The sequence below is a fragment of the Plectropomus leopardus genome, chromosome 16 (genome assembly GCF_008729295.1).
Source record: "Plectropomus leopardus isolate mb chromosome 16, YSFRI_Pleo_2.0, whole genome shotgun sequence".
NCBI lineage: Eukaryota > Metazoa > Chordata > Actinopteri > Perciformes > Serranidae > Plectropomus > Plectropomus leopardus.
In genome coordinates, this window is record NC_056478.1 from 18,522,948 (window position 1) to 18,542,186 (window position 19,239).

Consider the following 19,239-nt stretch of genomic DNA (forward strand, 5'->3'; position numbering starts at 1 on the left):
TACTTGAACGCATGTTTGTGTGTTACTTATAAAACCTATTGAATCTAAAAGATAAATAATACACATAAAACAGTAAAGAATGTAAGTGGGTCATTACATGACTCAAGAGGAAACAAGAGCTGGAACGGGTTCACACATTTGATTTTCTTCTTCTTCTTTTTTTTTTGTTTCATCACTTGTCATTTGTACAGTTGACCTAAAAAAATCTAACAAATCATCAATGGTGTTGTTTTTCGATGGGTTTGTTGTCACCATCTTTTTCATTATTAATCACATGTGTGAACCCTCTCATCATTTCTCATTTTTATGGGTCAAATGTAAATGATAGTAACAAAACAAATCAACACTGGGAAGACTTAAAAATGTGTGTGTGTGTGTGTGTGTGTGTGTGTGTGTGTGTGTGTGTGTGTGTGTGTGTGTGTGTGGTTTTCTGACCTAACCCATCTGCGAGATTAATTTGTTTTCACTGTCACTCACTTTCTTCACTGATATTAGAATTTAAAAGAGAACTACACTCAAGACTAATGATGTAGTGACAAAAAACAATAAGAGAGTAGCCCCCTTTACACTGCCTGTCCAAGGTTGGAATATGGCGCATTTATGTCGCCTCACGATATTTTGGAGGTGTCTGATATTTAAGGTGACATCAGAGGTACAACAGCACCAAAACATGGTCTGCGTAAAAGGGACAGACAGCATAACGTGACTATGGGTGGGACAGGTGGGACGCTTTGAATGCATATTATGCATGATTCTGACCGGTGGGAGATATAGGGTATTTTTGATTTAGGGTGTTTTGGGAGTCCTGTACACTTGTGTTCACATGAATTGACTGAACTGGACTTTGGGTTCAAGTGAACTAGGAAACCCCCCTTAAAAAGCAGCTAGCAGCAGATAGCAGCTAACTCAAAGCAGGCACACAGTGGCTGAAACTGTCTCTCCAAGCAGAGGACGACATCAATTGCCAAGTAACTGGGATGGTAAATGGTTTTTATTGACATGTTATGCCATTGCTATTGTTTGGAAAGTGCTGCCAAAGTGTTTGTTATATGGCACACTGGAGGTTGATGCTGTTGTGTTACATGTCAAACTTTATGCTTCATGCTTTATGAAACCACACACTGGATCGGCATCATGCTGCCGCTGTCTGGTCTTGTGTAAAATGCAAAGGCGGCTTAAAAAGGGGACTTTGTAGCAGTCCTATAGCAACATCTCTGTGTAAAAATGGCTATAGACAGAGACCAACATAAAGAAAGTCAGATAGAAAGGAAGAGGACAGACTGATATTTTGTTGGTGACTAGGGCCCACTAGGCATGTTCTGCTTTGTTGTCCATTGTCAGCAACCTTGTCAATAAAGTTTACTTTTCACAAACCGCTGCTGACATCACCATGGAGCTCACTGGAGGACATCTGACCTCCGGAGCAAGAGAGGAGTGTGTGCATGAGTGTGCAAGTGTGTGTTTCAGTCATAACGACAGCCAAAAGTGGTAGTAGATTTTCTGTAGTTCCTTAATGCCTGAAGCTTCACTTGTCACTATTACTTAGAGTGAGCATGCATGCGTGTGTGTGTGTGTGTTGGGTTAAAAAGACCAAAGGGACATTTTACAAGTGGACAATTACAGGTTTAAGACAGTTGTTTGAATTCAAGTCAGTTGTGCGTCCTCCTAAGTCTGATCCGCGTGTGTGTTTGTTTGCAAGTGTGTGTGACAATAATATTGCAGGAGCTTTTTAGGCCATGGGTTGTGTGTAATGCAAGCTGGCATGGTGTGTGTGTGTGTGTGTGTATGTGTATGTGTGTGTGTGTGTGTGTGTGTGTGTGTGTGTGTGTGTGCATGTGAGTGTGATACGAGCTGGCGTGATGATGCACTCTGTCACCGAAGGAACCAGAGGGCAAGGCTTTATTAGAGTTTGGCTCTGACCAAACCACTAGTGACACACACACACAAACACAGAGTCAGACTCTTTCATGCTTTTTTGTTTCTCTCTCTCTCTCTCACACACACACACACACACACACACACACACACACACACACACAGCGATTATATATCGTATCGTATATATCGTCAACAGTAAAACCTGTCTGTCCATCCATGGGCGGATAATGAGACTGGCTCCCTGGACACAGACATGCAAAGGACCCCAACACCTCACCTACACACAGACTTTGTTGTGTGTGTGTGTGTGTGTGTGTGTGTGTGTGTGTGTGTGTTTCTGTCATTCTATTTGTGTCTGTTTTCTATCATTTTCTGTCTGTTTGACGTAATTTCATGTCTTTTAGTCATTTTGTGTCTGTTTGAGGTATTTTTCTGTTGTTTCTAGTCATTTTATGTCTCTTGTAAATCTTTTTTGTTCACAATTTGTCTCTTTGTGGCTGTTTTGCACATTTTTGAAGTCTAATACAGGTCCTTTGCAACTCCTTGTGGTCACTTTGAGTCTCTTTCTGATCGCTTCGTGTTAATTTGAGGGACATTTTACAGGCCCAATAACTTTTTGGCCCCAACTAAAAACTGTCAAATAATTAAAGCTGGTAGTGAATTTCTGCTCCAATTTATCATCTTGTTTTTTGATGTTTAATCAAATAGATACTAATTTGAATCAAAATATTGCCAGTTTTAAAATATTTTATTTATGCAAGGGTCTTGCAACAAGGCAAGTTTTGCTTGTTTAGTTAATAAAAAAAGACATTTGTAGAAAAAAAAAGAATTAGTTTATCATTTGAAAAAAAAGTAATTGAATTGTTTGGTATCTGAACTGAAAAACTGGTAACATTTTAGAACCAATGTGGAAAATTTAATTTAGCAAAAAAGCCTTTTCTGTTGATGCCAAACTCAAATGTGAGGCTTGGCTGCTTTTTCTGTTTGTTAATTGAATACCAACGCTTTTTATGAACTGAATTTCTTTGTAATTTTGGACAAAACAAGCAATTTGAAGATGTCACCTTGTGCTATGCGCATTTTTCTGGGCCAAGACAATAATAATTGACAGTTTAATTAAAGCACGGGTAAAGCCAAAACAAATATGTGTTCTGTCACCCCACAGAAAACTGTGTTATTAAAAACCCAGCCAAATTTGAATGATTAAAAAAAACTGCCAAGTATGTAAAATTAGATTTCAAAATTGTGGAAAAATAAGCAGCATTCTCTGCTCTGAAGTGTTGGGGGATAACCACTAAAGGCACTTACATTAAGAACGGGTGAGCAGATACACAGTGACACTCAATGAGCAGCTAAAATACCTTTTACACTGAGCACAGATTTTCATCTGAAAATTAAGCGCAGAAATGTATAACTGATTTTGTTGGTACTTAGAAATGCTTGCACACAAGTGCAAAAGATTTGTAGGGGGAAAATTCAGACAGAGCTTAATTTCAGCAGATTTATGCCAGTGGAAATATATGTTTGACCAAAAAAATCCTTCCAATTTAAGTCACAAACACCAGGTCATAACTAGCTTGCCAAAATGTGGAATGTCTTATGTCTAATATCAAACACCTAGCCATTAAACAATGCCAATAATCTCACACTAACACCAAAACAGCTCGACTCTGTCATTAAACCCTTTAAAAACCTATGGGTAAATCTGAGTAAAGTTGCAGTGACCAAACTTCTAAGTTGTGCAGAATGCAGAGGGATTGGCTGAATTTACATTAATTGTTGCATTTGCAACACTGCAAAATCGTGGAGTGACTGACTATCTGGGAATCCCATATCACACTTTTCATGCTCCCATGATGCACCTCTGCCTCCACAAAATGTGCTTCTTTTCTCTGATCTTGACAGCTCCAGCACGCACAGAGGGAGGCGATAATGGCACATCTCTGTCATCTACATGTTATAAATATCAATAGACTTCGCCTGTGCGGACCTGCACAGAGGCAATCTCACATCACCCAGCAGACCACTTTTCAGGCTCTGAATATGAAACCTGGGCTACTGTCCTTCAGCCAAACATTTTTATACAAACCAAATTTTTGCACTTTCCTGTGATTCTTTCTTCCATTTCCCAATGAATGATTCCTCCAGTAATCTTCTCTCATCTTTCTTCCTCTCTCCTCAATTTACTGATAAATAAATGTTAAAGTAAAATATTCAGAGCAAAAATATTAATAATGCAGCTTAACTCTGTCCATATTCATGGTCGTCAATGTCCTACAGGAACCTCAAATCTCCAACACACACTTTCCAGGAAGTGAAATAAACATATTCCCTGTTCCTTTGATTTTTCTTTGGCTCTCATCTCCCATCTGATATTTCTGATAAATAAACATGAGACTCTTCTCCTTCCACATTCATACATGCAGTCCTCGTTCTTTTATTGTGATATCTTTCTAACAACCAGACTCTGGATCAATATTCATAATCGCCAATATCCCTCAGAGCTCCAAAAGCATCTTTTCACAGAATTGAGAAAGCGGATGGTTTTCATGCCGATGCCACCACACGATGCTGAGTGTGTCTTATTGAACCTGAATCTATTTTCATATATGTAGATTGGTCCTATTCATGTTTAGACACATATCTCCTGCTGAGTGGATCCCTCTCCTCTTCTCAAATTCAAAAAAAGATGTTCATGATAAATAAACATTAGCCACTTACGTATTCTTACTAAATCAGCGAGGTCCTGTGGATAGAGTGCCTCCAAAACCTCATATTTTTGACCAGAGTAAAAACATACCCAGTGGGGTTTGTGACCATAGCCTCAGCAGTGTTGGTGTCAAGTGACACAGAGAGTTGAACCCCTAAACTGGACGGTGTAAGAGCTCCATTATCAGAGCCACACCAGCTAAAATTCATATTCATGCTGCTCACTTCTGCTTTGATTTCTCATATCTTTCTCCTCTGCCATCTCTTATGCAGAATAATAAACATAACTCTGCTCAGCTGTTTACATATTCAGACATATTCCTGATTCTGATATGGATATTCTTGAGATAATGAGCAGACTATTTACATTTAACTTTTTCCCCCATTTCCACTTCTCTCTTTGCTCTGCCTCCTCTGTCTCCCATTTCTCCCCCCTCCCCTCCTTTCTGTCCCTCCCTTATCATTCTTTCTGAATCTGTTTCGCCTTCACCCTCTCTCTGCCCTCCTCCCCCCTCACTCTTTCTCTCTCCCTGGGAGATGAATTGAATATGTAAGCTATTGGATGTGAATGAATAAAGCATCCCGTCTCAAACACACATTGGTGACACCTTATTAACCACATGTCAGCTGCACATGACAGCTGGAGCACACACAGTTTCCATTCACACGCACATTTTGGAGCATACACAAAATTTACATGCACGACCACACACAAACAAACTTAGGGGTGGCATGCACACATACATACACTCACACAAAAACTCTTCTCATTAGTCTATATTGTGTTAGTAACTTACATTTCATAAGTCAGACACAGTGAATGCACATTTGATTGGAAAGACATTTGACTTTCCAAAAGTTTAACACAACACTTTGTTACCCAAAACACAAAATATTAAACATATATAACCAGGTCAAGAAAATGACTTTGGTCAATGAGAGAGAGGGTGTTGCAAAAGATTTCTAATAATTTTATAATGGACCATGGCTAAAGGAATTTGCCTAAAAAGATCAATATTATCTTTGCACTCATAGCTACCAAAAAAACCACACAGCGTCTGTCAAGCTTTGGATTTCTCAAAATATTAAAGTGGTATAAGAGCCTTACTTATCTCTTAGGGTTTCATCTGTTCCGTTTACTTATTATTTGCTTTTGTAAAATGCAAAAACACATGAGCAAAAGTGTAAGTAATGAAATAAAAAGGGTTTGCTTGCTCTAACAAAAGCTGCAAGTGTTAGCATGTCCGCCTACAATAAACATTTTGTATCTACAAGCAAACTACTTACGAGAGTAACCTAGCACCTCTGAGGCAAAGACTGAGCATAACATTAACTGACTATTGGGTAAAATGTCAGAAGTTGTCCCACAGGAATTAGTTTAAGAATAACAAATTCTTCTTTGTAGTAAAGATGTAAAGCTGGACCCTTGGGGCAAGAAGCCCCGTCAGAATGGGGACGAAAAACCCCCCGGGGCCATCCTGCCTCAAGATCTGATTTAGTTATATCTTCTAGTAATCATATGTGCCTTTATATAGTAGGCTGCATATCTACTAGTAGTAGTAAGCTTTAATAGTGTAGATTTAACAGCTTGCTGGCATTATTAGCTAGCCAGCTAGTAGAATTAGGTTTGCTAATCCATCTATCCATCTATCAACCTACCAACCCAACTACATACATACCTACCCATCCATCCATCCATCCAATATCTGTCTTATCTAGAACTAGCCAACATTTATAGCAATGTAGACTTTCACAAATAAAAAATAATCAGGCTGACGGAACAGTTACAAGGCTCTTAGATAATTCATCAGTGGTTTAGGGTTATCAAACTTTATTTTTTAACTGATTGAAGGACTTAAGTCATCACACATCTGGATCTTTAAATAATTGGTGAAATAAACTTAGTCAATGTTTGCAGCAGCTAGACTCCCAGGACCTCCGACTTCCTGGAGACATCCAGGAGATACAGAATTTTAACTTGTAACTGCTTTATTCAGTGTTTTTACTGGTTTTAATAACCAGATCCATTTGTTTTGGAGAGAGGGAGACCTCTGCGGATAATTCAGCTCCTATTAACCCATCCGGTCAGATCCCCTGTACATTCCATTGGACATATCTTTTCTAGGAAGTCTAGAGCTATGATTAATTACATGCAACGCTGTGCAAGAGCGGAAACCTTGACAGGTGGAGCAACAGCAACTAGGGGGGTGGGGCTTGGTGAATAGTCAACAGGACTTTTAAAAAATTCAGATGCACCTTTGTTACTTTACACTAAGCTACAGTAAAGCTGAGGTATCAAATATTAAATCAGAGAAAACAAAAGTATTACAGACATTAAATAATCACAGAAAACAATCAAATAACCTTGAAAATGTTCCTCACCTCTGACAATAAGACCTGCAAAGTTGGACACTCCTGAGCCGCGCTCTGATTGGGTGACGCAGCGGTACAAATCTTGATCCTGATTAGTGACCTCTTTGAGGTGGAAGGAGGCGGCGAAGCGTCTGTGGTTGATGTTCTTAGTCAGAGCCACGGGGATATCTTCTCCATTTCTCCTCTGAATCACAGACAAAAAGACAGACAGACATCAGGCGCTGCCGCAGAGGCGGAGGTGGAGGGTTAACTGCCTGGCTCAAGGTCACAAGGCAATGGACCACACACACCCACTAGACGCACAAACACACACACACACACACACTCACACTCACACTTCTCCTCTGCCTCACTGACAGTAGGTTTGAAGGTCATGACTACAATAGAGCTGTAATGAAATCAGCAGCTATTAAACTCTTAATCATGTTAGCTGTGAGGATGTATGGCCTGGGGTCTCTCTGTATGTGTGTGTGTGTGTGTGTGAGTGTGTGTGTGTGTGTGTATATAACACTTTATTATTGGATGTACCAATGCTGACAGCAGCACATTAAATAGAATGTTCATTTCTTTGTATTTGTCTATTTCAACAACATCGCATTGGAAGCATTCAATTATATTTATTTATATTTTGTATTTATTTATTTGTTAGAAAGAATAAATAATCCCATATTACATGGTTGGTTCACCCAAATGACGAACAAACATATTTTCTCACATGTCTCTCATGGCATCTAGCCATGTAGATTTTGGTTTTATTTGCCCAGTTTTTGAGAGTGTGAGCGTGAGTTCTGCCAATTTCAATTTTAAACAACTCTTTTCACAAGGACTATTTTTTGGGTTGAAAGTAGTTTTCACAAAAAATGTTCACAGTGTGCTTTGTGGATTACCTGGTGACAATCTATCTACTTTTTGTCCACTATTTCTGGAGATGCTGATTAATTTAATTTATCAGCGCTTTGAGCAACACAAATTAAACGTGTAGGATTTAGTGGAATCTAATAGTGAGGTTGCAGAACTCACACTTCTCTCATGTGCCAAATTTGTGGGAAATTTATGGTAGCCAATGCAAAAACACAAAAATGTCACAAAAATGGCCCTATCTAGTGTCACTGTTTGGTTTATCTGCTTTTGGCTACTGTAGAAACAACATGACGGATTGAAAAGGACCAGCTCCATATAGAATACAAAGAGATCATTTTAAGGTAACTAGAAGGCAACATTTCCTTTTTTCATGTGATTATTAACTAATCAAAACATGGTTATAAATATGAAATATTTCTGCTAGTGGATGCCCCTGAATCCTCCACACTGGACTATTAACTACTGTTTACCTCCATTTTATTTTTGAGACAAGAAATCTCAAAAACAAATGTTTTAAAAATTTGGGCAAACAAACCTAAGACTATCGTCAAGGCTCAATACCATGAGAGTAAGTGAGGGCATTTTCACATTAGTGCCCAAGCACGATTGCCCCTTCTCTCAATGCCGCTCAACCTTAAAATTAGTATTGTTGTTTCATACCTGAGTACACATTTTTCATCATCTACATAACATTTTTGTTGTGCTACAGTGTAGAAAAGGGTGCCACAGACGGATACTGCTGCCTCAGGGACCGTCATCAGCAGAAAGTGATGGAGCAGCGAGGTGAAGCTCTGCTCCCAGCTGAAGGAGGAGCATTGCAGACAGGCTGCACTGCCGTCTAATATTAAGGCATCAGTATTAAATTGAGGCTGTTTCATCACAGCTTAAAAACTCCATGTAGTTGCGTTAAATAGCAGTCCACTTCTGGGTTTTGGTACAGTTGGCGTTAAAACTTGAACGGTTACTTGAGATAAATGTTTTCAGGTGGACTCAGGCACCACATGGCATTTCATGCCCGGGGACAGTAAACAGTGTTCACACCGATCAAGCAAACTGGACTCTGGAGTCAAGAGCACTCGACTCTGGGCCCAGATCCCGTATTTGAAAGCCTCCCAAATATGTTGTCATGTTTTGTTCCTTCTATAGTCTAAAACATTATTTGTATATGTGTGTGTGTGCATGCATGTTTTGTAGCTGTACCTGAAGCCAGAGTTTATTGTTCGATGTGTCTCGTCCTGTGGCGATACACTGAAACGTGGCGTTCTGTCCGGCGTTCACCTCCACGTCCCCAAGACGCAGAAAATGAGGAGATTTATCTACAAAGCAAATGACGTCAAACAAATTAGACTGAGTTTACAGCAAAGTTGCACATGCATTTGTATTTTAAAATGTTTTCGGCTCCGTCTTATGTGTCTGTTAAAAGTGGAAATGAGGTGACAGAGCCAGAGGGACTCATGGATACTAACAGGTCAGGTTATCACAAACACACTGTATACATTTCAGGACATTTTCTAACCCTCAGGAATATGTTCATTATTACTGCGATTAGATTTCACTGGAGTCAGATGAAGCACGGTGCTGCATTGCCACTGGGAGGTAACATCAATGTCACATCCAGTATATATAATTCGCACAGCTCCTGATTCCTAACTACTGTGCTCAGATGTGAAATAAGCCTTTTAGACCCTGAAGATGCAGTTCAGCTATGATATTCTTATTCTGGGGAGGTGATTGCAATCATAGATAGCAGCTACTATGGTGAATGAAAACACACACACTAGCTTGCACACATGCACACGTGCGCGCGCGCGCGCACACACACACACACACACACACACACAGACACACACACACACAGACACACAGACACACACACACACACACACACACACACACACACACACACACACACACACACACACACACACACACACACACAAACCCGTGTCCAGAAATGCAGCTGTGAGAATGAATGCTTCCACTGTGGAGACTAAGTAATTCCTTTTCAAATACTTGCTGCTTCCCATTAGGAGTCATGGTCCTCTGCCTTTAAAAGACCAGGGCTCTTCTATTTATGTTTCCTCAGGTTTCAGGTCACTTTATTGGCAAAATGAATTTCTGTCAGATGCATATCGCAAACTTCTGTGAGGGACAGGGACACCAGGACCTCCCAAACTGTACAAGACGACAGTGCAAGACAGTTTATTTTCGTGACTTATAATCAATAGAATCTATTAAGAAACAAAAATGTCCTCAGAGATTTCAGCGCCCCTACAAGACGGATGACCAAACGGAGTTGTAATTGCTTCCTTTCCAACACAGGGACCCTCCAGGAACCTGCCTATGGCTCTAGATTAACAGTTTGTCGTCACAACTCTGCTCTGGCCTCTGGAAGTAAGGAAACACTCAAGCAAAGGAAAGAAGAAGTCTTGAGACGTAGAGAGAATTTAAAATGGGCCGCAGCCCTCATCTCTTTCCTGTCAGTATGAGACAAGACAGCTACTGTTCACTGTGTGTGTGTGTGTGTGTGTGTGTTACTGTGTGTGTGCATGTGGGTTAAAGAGAGAGAGAGAAAGTGCTGAGTGGTCAGAATCCTCTCCCTCTATGATTGCCCTAATACTGTCTCATTTCCCGCTTCACTCTCTCCCTCTTTCTCTTTCTCCCTTTCACAATCTCTCTCTTCCGTTTTATTTCTCTAATTTTTTCCTCTCTTTCTCCTCTCGCTGCATCCCTCCTCTCCTGTGTCACCTTCCCACTTATCTACCCATTCAAGTGCAACAGAAACCATCCCAGGTACAGTCTAATTAGTGGCCAAAGCTATCAGCGCCTATTCAGCGAACTAGGACTAATTGCTGGCATGCTAATGACTCACCGCATGGGTAGCTGAGCACCTGAATGTCGTCAATGGCAATGAAGCCGGCTTTGCTGTCCGAAACCTCTGCTTCAAATATGACCTGGGAAAAAGAAAAGAGATTCATTACTATCATTATTATATGGCATATTCTTTTTAAATTAACCTCTAGTTTTAAAAGCTAGAGTGAAGATGGCATATTCAGATGGGGGGTTAAATAATGCTCCAAAGTTGGGCTAAATTTTGGTAAGGGAAAAAATGGAATGGCCATTTTCACAGGAGTCCTTTCACCTCTAACGTCAAGATAACTGAAGAAAAATGGCTTCTGTGGATATTCACAAGTCTCCCCCTTACAGACATGCCCATTTTATGCTAGTCTCATGCTGTTTTGGGCAAACACCATGCCGTTTTTTAAATGTCTGCTTGAATATTTCTGCACACTGGGGTCCCTTAACGGTCTTGTAATTGCATAAACTGACTCTGACTGGAAAGCTGAGACTCTTGTGGATTCAGTGAGCCCAATTTATTCATGTGTGATAAAGTTAGCCCCCACCGTAGCCATTTTATGGTAGTGTGACATTTTTTTCAAGTTGACATCATTGTATAAAATGACCTACAGTGACCTCTAAGATAATAACAACCTTGTGAAATTTTACAGACACAAACTAGAGACCTCTTGCATTCAGAGGATGTATGGTTTTTATATGTATTTTAACAATAAGGAGTTTTCTCAGAAGTTTCTACAACAAAAGAGCTTGCAACAAAGCACCAAAAATTTAGTTATTTCAGAATTTTTTTCTATGGTGTTTCTCAAGGTCTCAGCGTCTTCATGTGGTACTTTGGTACTTTTCTCAGCTTTTATACACTCTAAATGTTACAAGTTTGAATAGGTACCTGACCAAAACACATGATGAAAACATAACATTTTACATATTTGTGACTTGAAAAAACTGACACACAGTGCTAAGCTGCTTTTCAAATTAATTTTCTATTTGGCAGATACTGTTGACCTTCCATTTCCCCATAAATGTCCCCTGTCCCTCTAAAAATGACTAAAATGGGTCTATGGGAGGGTGGGGTAGGGTGGAGGAGGTTCATTCCTTTATAGTCTCACTGAGATCACAATGTCTTTTCATGACAGACCTGTGCACAACAGTAAACATATACAGTATAAATATATAAGTAGAAATTGAAATCATAAACAAAGATTAAATTAAGATTAAAACATTTGAAGGAAAAGAGAACATCAACTGATATTTTGTTTTATACCCTCTACGGTACGCAGTATGATGCCAGTTAGTAAAAAAATGTGTTAATGTTGTTGTTGTTGTTGTTTTATTGTTGTTGTTTTTATCTTTTTGTTTTGTTTTTTTTAAAGGTTAACATCATTTAAAGAAATATTCAAAAAATATTTTGAGGGGTACACTTTTGGGTAATGATACCTTAAAGCAACAAAGTACAGTAATGGTCAGAAATGAAAAACAAAAAAGTTTAAAAATGTGTTAAAAATTCATGCCATTTGAAACTGACATGAAAAATGAACTGTTTTCAAAAGTTTGTTTGTCTAAACGTTACCCTCAGACAACATTGTACCACTGTAGGAACAGCCGATAGGAAGGAATGCATAAGAGTGTTTTTGTTGCTGTATTTGTTCATAATCTCTCACCTGTGCACTTGCTAAGACTATTTTTAGAAACAAGATTTATGAAATTAGCCACAGGAAAGATTATTGAAAAGGGTCATTTCTGGCTCTCCATCACCCTTTAATAATAATAATAATAATAATAATAATAATAATAATAATAAATAATAATAATAATAATAATAATAATAATAATATGCCGCGGCAAAAACAAAAAGAATTCCATTCCAAGGATAAAAAAACTGAAAATGTCATAAACAACAAATCCTTTAAAGCACTGTTACCGAATCATCACCCCTCTTTAGTATTGTTACCAAATAAGAAGCTGAGCCTTTCTGAAGTTTTAGATATATTCTTGGTTCACTGGAAGCCACAAAGTTAGACTATTTCCATTTAAAGTTGCTGTAAAAGTGATGGATCCAATCTAAGTTGTCAGAGGATAGATAGAAAGCCAGTGACAGCCGCCGGTGATGTGCACTAAACTGGATAAATACAAAGCTGCCATCCCGACTGCTGCTGGATTTATACATTCAGGCCAACAAGCCAAGAAGGATAAATGAGATACTTCCTGTTGGATCATAGTAATCTCCTTTGGTACACATAAAATGGCTGCCACAGAAATGATAATAAGCAATGAAACCAAACGTGGTAAGGAAGAGAATGAAGGGTTTGAAGCCAGTCTTTTTGTTTTTCTTGTCCATCCATTATCTGTATTTCAACATTGAAACCATAAAGGGAAGAGTGTGTCACATTAATGAAAAAAAAAAGTTGCTGTGTCTAATGCTAACCTGTTTCTCTAAACTCTTCTTTTCAAGTAGAGTAAATACTGCATTCAACAAGTGCTTCAATTTACCACCACCTCATTTCATCAACCCATTGTCCTGAATAACTACAAAACTCGTTTATCTCTCCTCCTCCCCCTCCTCCTCCTTGTCCATACGTTAGTCCTCCAACTCCATCCTCTCTTTATTTTCTCCATCATCATCCTCTTTCGAACCATTTCTCTCCCCCAACTTCTCTCTTTCTCGCTTGCCATCTCTGTTTTCTAACAGTGTTTACTCAGGGAGGTGCGCTGTAATGAACAGAGGAGGAGGTCGCTATCAAAAAGGAGAGGCAGGGGGAGAAAAGAGAGTGAGGGGGTGAGCAGTTGTTGTCATTCATCACCTGTAAAAGGAAATCTGCCGTGAACTGTTTACCCATAGCTTATCATCCCCTGCTTGTCACACTCCCCCCGCTCTCTGTCTCCCTCCCCTACCAATCTGTCTTGTCTCTCTCTCCTATCATCTTTCACTCATAGCTCACTGCGGAGCGCAGCAGAAAGACATCAGTTGACTTTTAATACCTTCATCTCTGTCTGTCTGAAGACCAGCTTGCCTGTCTGCCTGCAGTCTGCTGTTCGTCGCTTGCTATTATAACCACGTTTGTTTTGGTAGCCATAACACGGCCTCATGACTTCCCCTCCTTTGTGCGCAAGTGCAAATGTATAAATTAAATCTTCCTGATAAGTTCACTTTTGGTAGAAAGTATTATCTTCATCATTAAAAACCAGAGCTCATGCCTCAAAAGTCAGTTCAGACAAGTCCGATGAGAGCCTCGTGATTTGTTAAATCAAGGCTCTAGTTCCTGAAGGGGAAGTGCAAGGCATATGTAAATTGTCAAGTCAGGTGCAAATCTTTCAGGACGCTAAATCGTGTTTTACACATAGACTGTATAAAAGAAGTGGATGAAGGTACATTGATATAGCCATTGGCAGTGGTATAGTGGAGAGTATACACAGGTATACGGGGTAGAGCCATCTGTTTTCCATTCTCTTTTTCTGAATATACAGGACAGTAAACCAACTTCCTCTCTGAGTAACCTACCCATCTACCAAACAGTACACCCACCACCCACCTAACTACAACTACACCACTTCCAATTGGTTTGTGATTTAATGTTTTAAAAACTCTAGTTTGGCATTTCTGTCCTCACCATCTTTGCTTTTTGGAGCCAGAAGTGACCATATTTGAGCGAGTGGTTGGAGCTGCGGAGGAGCTCTTTGCTCTGACTGGGAACTATGGATGTGCACAATGAATCAACAAGTCAGTTACATGTTGCCACTGTCACTGGTCAACCAAAAAAATACTAGTAAGTTAAACTCTTTGTTAAAATGATTGTGATTTTTATTCTATTACATTCAACCAGTGAAAACGCTGCTGTGATAATCAGACATGTTTCCTAAAGAATTATTTTTTTAAAAGAGAATTGTTCTCAAATTATGTTATTTGTTAACTTTTATTTACTGAGTTGTTGTCATGTTTTGTAAGATAATGTGCAATGTTTGTAATGAATGGTGTAAAGAGACACAATTTTCAGCAACATTTTAAGTAAACTGTTTTGTTGAAAATTGTGACTAATTTAAATGGCTCTTTTAATATACACAATATTTTCCGTTTAAGCTTGTAGAATGCACTTGGCTCAATTTTGAACATTTTCTGAATGTTTTCTCACTTTCCTACCAGTCAGCTAGTTGAAGTTTCGACTTCAAGCATCAGGGAAATTAGTCCTTAGAAACATCCCTACAGAAAACACGAGGACATTGCTGTGGTAGCGACTTGTCAAACACAATGCAGCCACACTTTAACACACAGCCTGCTTTATTATTTATTTTACTCCAAATGGGACAATAAGGAACTGACATTAGTGAGATTTGAAACTAATCATTGAGACCATAAACTGAATGGGAAATTATTTACTGAGTAAATAAATAAAGTTATTGATACCTCTTCCATCAGACTTCTTTTTGCAGTCCCCTGCTGGCCATTAGAAATAATGCAGGTTTAAGGAACTTTTGCATTGGCTTCACATTTTAGACCCGGCAATAACCCCTTGGCTTCACAGCAAAGGTCAAGACTCAAGTTACAATCTTGTGACTAAGTGTCATGTCTATTGCTTAGTTAATGATCATGTATTTAAAAAAGTGGATTTTAAATGATTTTCACAATGCCTCAGGTCACTGCAGCCTGGATGAAAGTCATTGCTCATTTTATTTCCTTGTACAATTCCATTATCAGCCAGAAGACCCTTTGAATCCTGTGATTCATGGGTCGAATGGTGGTCAGCTCTGAGATGAAAGTATGTCAATAATGCAGGTGACTGGTCTCATCACTGTGAGGAAGGATTACTGATAGTTCAGGTTTACAAGTTCTCGCATGGGCAAAGCAACTCTGATACGCTGCAGGCTCAAGACTGACATGTCATCACTCCAGAGTGAGGTTGGAACGATGGCAAACATCCTCTTATCAACTAATGGCTTATATCATTTTGATGTATGCATGTATGGGCACTGAATCAAAAATGTTTCAGTCTGCAGGTAAGGAGCGGTTTTCCACTTCATGTTTCATCTGGTTTTAGGTCAGCTGCTTTTTATCTGAACACACTGGAATAAAACTGGCATAAAACTACACTGAGATTTCTTATAGTGATGGAAAAACAAAATCTTGCCTATGCCACAAATCCTGACACGTATGGGAAGATAAAATGAAGGGCTGCACTAAAGATTATTTTCATAATCAAACTCAAATTTGGTCAATAAAATTTAAAAAAAAATACTTCTAAGATAGCATCTGCAAAGTCAAAATCAGCAAAAGTATTGTTTTGATCAGTCTTGGTCAGTTGCCCTTGGCATCATATACTGAGGCAATGAGGCACTCTTTAGCAGCAGTGTGAGACACACTGGGCGGCACGTCAACTCCCGCTTGTTACGCACATTGTGTCTTTTTAAAATAAACGTATATTTTCACAGGAAATGTACATTATCCGCTCGTTAAATGCATAGTCCTTTTTCAAAATAAGTTCATAACCTAGGTCAAAAATTTTGTTTTGGTGTTTACTTCCTTAGTTTGTGGAGACAAAAGTGCATAGTAAGGCTAAGAAAAAAAAACGTAATGGTTTGGCTTAAAATAAGTGTGTTTGTTACTGATATAATGTAATGTCGCCTGACCTGTGTCACTAGCACAGCATGCTATACATACTAGCACACTATATTGTTATTTAATGGGACACAGACAGTCTGAAGTTTGTATGACCCATTTAACTCATCATCCACCCACCCTTTACAGACTTTCTATCTCTTTATTACTACAGCAGTTGCTTGAAGCATAAAAAAATACTGCAGCTCGGTAATTCTTGTATCACCACTAAAGGATGTTGCAGTACGTCAGTAGCTGATGCAGAGGGTTACTGACCAAGCATCCATAGTTGACCAGTTGGGAGTGAGACCAGGTTTAGTGTTTCCCACAGAATCAGTCTACGTATGTGTAGTGGCCAGGTTTTTTGCGGGTCCATGTAAGCAGCACAGGCAAAACTCACCATGGGTTATTTTTATCCCTCAGCAGCAGTCTGAGTTGCAGCATGAATAATTGATCAATTGATCAGATATCAGAGGTGATCAGATCGATGGATGAGTGAAAAAGCAGAGTGCAGAGTTTCACTTTCACTGCGCCTAGTGTTCTGCTCTCATCTATGACAACAGTACTCTTTGCACTCCGAGAGTGTGGTGCAATGACTACCTGCACGGTATGTATATTTCAATAGTGCTAGAAAATCTTTTGTGGGGGCCCGCCACTGATAAAATGTATGTGTGGGAAACCCTAATGTTGCATTAACAGTCCTAACCCAAATATATTACAAGAAAAATCTTCACACAAAAAAAGACTGAAGGGATTGAACAATTATCAAAATACTGTAGTTGCAGATTAGTTTATTGACTCATTGTTTCAGCTCTAACAATCTGTGGTTGGTTAACTGTATTGCAGTCTAGTGACAGTGACCTTAGTCATCAACGGAAAGCCAGTTTTCATTCTAAAATACACTTGACGTGATAAAACTGTAACTACAAGGTCTATCTAAAAGGTGCTGTGTGGGCATGTGTGTATTTTGTGTGTGCATCCATTCTTGTGTGAGTGTGTGTGCGTGACTACGTGTGTCTGTCTTCCTCTGCTGAAACAAGTCTCATTACAACTCAAGCTAAAGTGCTAACACAGAAACATGTTCCAACATGAAAAAATAGCTTCATAACCTCAAATCCAATAACCTGTTTCATAGCCTGAAAAACCTACATAAGCCTCAGCAAACCGGGATGATTATGTTCAATTAAAACATGTTGACACACGAGTTTCATGCTGGTGATCCCCTCCCATAGTCACTGAGGGCGACTGGGCTCCAGATGGGCCATTTGGAGGATGCTTTCACACTTTGCCTTGCAGTAATATTACAGGGTCCCCAGGCTGTGTGTTAACATGATCAGTGTGTGTGTGCCTGCTAGGACACTCGAAGACAAGCTATCCCACATTGTGCACACATCTGTCAACACCAGCCCACAGACACACATGGACCAAGCTGACTGATGGCCATAAATTTAAAAAGTAGAAGAAACATACAATAACATAAAATCTTGCAATATTTTCTGCAAACCTTTCAATGTCAGACAGGTATTTATTAAAAACAAATAAAACAACATTGACACAATATCAATATCCACACACCCTGGTGACACACCCCCCCATGCATGCAAACACATGCACATGCACACACACACACACACACACACACACACACACACACACACACACACACACACACCTTATTTTTTTCCAGTGTGTTTCTAGCCTGATCGTCACCTCCTGAGCCTCAGTCAACACAAATAAATCAACTTCCTGCCTCCCAGGTGAGTGTGTGTTTGTGTGAGTGTGTGTGTGTGTGTGTGTGTGTGTGTGTGTGTGTGTGTGTGTGTGTGTGTGTGTGTGTGTGTTTTCACATGAACAGAAGTGGAAACACACAGCTGTTGTGTATAATTTAGGGAGTTACCTGATATTCATTAGGCCAAAAGGTGGAGACGGCGAGTTCTGCTTTCAGCCAGTCCTTACCTTAAAGATGACATCATTGTCAACACAAGCGAACAAAACCAACAGTGTCAGAGTAAATTATGAAATGAGTGTTTTGAGTGGAGCCGGTCTTTACCAGTGTAGGACGTCACATTCCATATAGGGTTGGCTAAGGGACCCTTGTTAACCTAGAAACAACACAGAATAGAATAGAAAATATATATTAAATATAGTCCTTTATCAGGGTTTTTCCTGACTCAAATTGAGGCAGATGTGGTACTTTCCTGATCATGTGTGCACATATGCATGTGTACTGTGGCTTCAACTGGCCCAAGCAAACACTTTTTTTTTCTTTTTTCTTTTTTACAATCAATGTGTTTTAGTAGTTCTAATAACTATATGTGTATGGAGTTAATTTGGTGACACTACATTGTAATTTTGTCCAAGAAAAATTCCCCCCAAATTATGCAAAAGCACATTTTTCCAAATGAAGTGCTGTTGTATAACCAAAAGGACAATACACCATATAAGAGTGAAGCTGTGTAATATTTTTGTAGAATCTCTTTTCGGTGTTGCATTTTAAAGATGGTCCCTGCACATCCGTCTAACAGCCGACTGCACATGGAGAGCAACGTTGCTTGTTGAGCTCAGCTTGTTTTGACCAATATTCAGTCATAATGTTGCTCATTGTGTACTTTAGTAACACAAAATAGAAGTGGTTTTTACTGATGAGTTACCGATCTGGGAAGTTTGAATTTGCCAAACAAAGCTGCCATTTGAGTTTGTCAGTGCCAGCTGGCAATACAAATATATATTAAAACATTGAATTGGCTTACTTTCATGTTTATAGGCCAGGTACCTGCTTTGTTGCTGGACAGCCAATAACAGACATGTCTTTTCTGTCTCTTTAGCAGTTTTGGCAGTGCCTTTCTTGGTGCACTATGCTGATTACGATTAAGAGCCACCAAAATACCGTAATGCCACAACTGCAATTACAAATAAAGAGAAATCCACCAAGTGCAACACTTGTTAGAAAAGTCTTATCCATAAAGACACCTATC

The 19,239-nt window shown here is 39.3% G+C and overlaps 1 protein-coding gene across 1 annotated transcript in view; it reads right to left on the reverse strand.

The window, feature by feature from the left end:
* The window catches only part of LOC121955365 (receptor-type tyrosine-protein phosphatase kappa-like), a 148,845-nt gene that overhangs the window by 59,883 nt on the left and 69,723 nt on the right, over positions 1 to 19,239 (reverse strand). The window contains 5 exon segments of the mRNA XM_042503286.1: positions 6,970 to 7,144; positions 9,022 to 9,137; positions 10,694 to 10,775; positions 18,162 to 18,220; positions 18,315 to 18,366. Of these exon segments, the coding sequence (XP_042359220.1) occupies positions 6,970 to 7,144; positions 9,022 to 9,137; positions 10,694 to 10,775; positions 18,162 to 18,220; positions 18,315 to 18,366 (484 nt within the window).